This window comes from Corylus avellana, chromosome ca2 (genome assembly GCF_901000735.1).
Source record: "Corylus avellana chromosome ca2, CavTom2PMs-1.0".
Lineage (NCBI taxonomy): Eukaryota > Viridiplantae > Streptophyta > Magnoliopsida > Fagales > Betulaceae > Corylus > Corylus avellana.
The window spans coordinates 43654724-43656143 of NC_081542.1; the positions used below are offsets into that span (position 1 = coordinate 43654724).

Consider the following 1420-nt stretch of genomic DNA (forward strand, 5'->3'; position numbering starts at 1 on the left):
AACACATGAAAACCAAACATACCAAACACACATGCTCTTTTGACATAACACTCGGGACACAGACGCGAAACAATCTCACAAGACCATTTACTCTACTCCAAACCAAAGATCTTCTTCAACTCTAAGACAAACTCATAAATCTTCTTCTGGTCAGGAAGAGTGTTGGCGATACTCTCCTTCTGCATGCACCTCTTAACCCATGCAACAATCTGGGGGAACTCTGCCTCCATGCTGAACTTTCCAAAAGTCTCATACACATAAAACCAGCTATAAAATGTGACGAATGAGAGGTCAACAAACCCAAATGTTTCACCGCCGAAGTAAGGCTTTTCACCAAGCTCACTCTCCAATGTCTTAAATATTTCCAAGAATTCCTTCTTTGCTGCCTCCTGCTCTTCTCCTTTTGTGGCCCACAACTTCCTTCCAACTCCATACACCTGGATTTTGCACTCACGCGCATGAAGTGGTCAAATACATAGTTATAATAAATAATCTAATTATTCAAATATCATAATTTTTTTAAAATTTCTTAAGATCTATTTTAAATCTTATTATCACACGAACAAATAAATTCTTGAAATTCTAATCATTACATATTTTTAATTAAAAAGAAATATATATTTTTAATTAGTTGTTTGAGCCACCCTCAAATTGCTAAATGGGGTGGCCGAAACCACCCTCAAGGCTAGTGGGGGCGGCACGTTTGGCCTGGGGTGGTTTTAGCCACTCCAGGCCGACAGATCTGGTGTTGGTTCTGCCACCCCAAAAGGCCAATGAAAAAAAAAAAAAAAAAAACGTTTTAACCACCCTCATGGGTCATGGGGGTAGTTCGGCCACCCCTAAATCGGTTGGTTTGGGGTGGCTGAAACCACCCCAGGCCAAACGGGAGTGGCCAAAACCACCCCCATTTTGCAACTTGTTATGGCATCCGGACACCCTTTTTTTCAAAGAATTTTTTTTTTTTAAATAATTTAATTTACTTTTTTTTTTAAAAAAATATTTTTAATTTTAAAAAAAATTATTATTATTTTTAATTAAGTACATGAACACGTGTTGAGTTTTTACGGCGCTAATGTGAATTTTCGTCAAATTTTGAATGAAAATTAGACGAAGGTGTCATCTCCCTCTTTATGTACCCGAAGTACTTCATGTGATAAAAACTAAACTCTAAGGGGCAAAAAATAAAAGGGTTAAATACTAAATTCTTCCTGGGTTTTGTTGCTTTATTTTTTTTCCCTTAGGATTTGATTTTTATCACAGGAAGTTCTTGTAGTTTTAATAATAGACCAAATTAATCCTCTGTCAGTTGACTTAACGGAAATCCACGTTGACCAATCAAATGTTGACACATGGCACATACTTAAAATTTTTTAAATTAAAAAATAATGTATTTTTTTATTAAAAAAAAACCAAAAAAGAA

At 35.6% G+C, this 1420-nt stretch overlaps 1 protein-coding gene across 1 annotated transcript in view; it reads right to left on the reverse strand.

Annotated features, from left to right (window-relative positions):
• Positions 1-26: 26 nt before the first annotated feature.
• LOC132169881 (probable glutathione S-transferase parC) overlaps positions 27-1420 on the reverse strand; it is a 2667-nt gene continuing 1273 nt past the window's right edge. The window contains exon 2 of the mRNA XM_059580829.1: positions 27-437. Coding sequence (XP_059436812.1) covers positions 93-437 — 345 coding nt within the window. The 3' untranslated portion in view covers positions 27-92. The remainder of the gene's footprint in view (positions 438-1420) is intronic.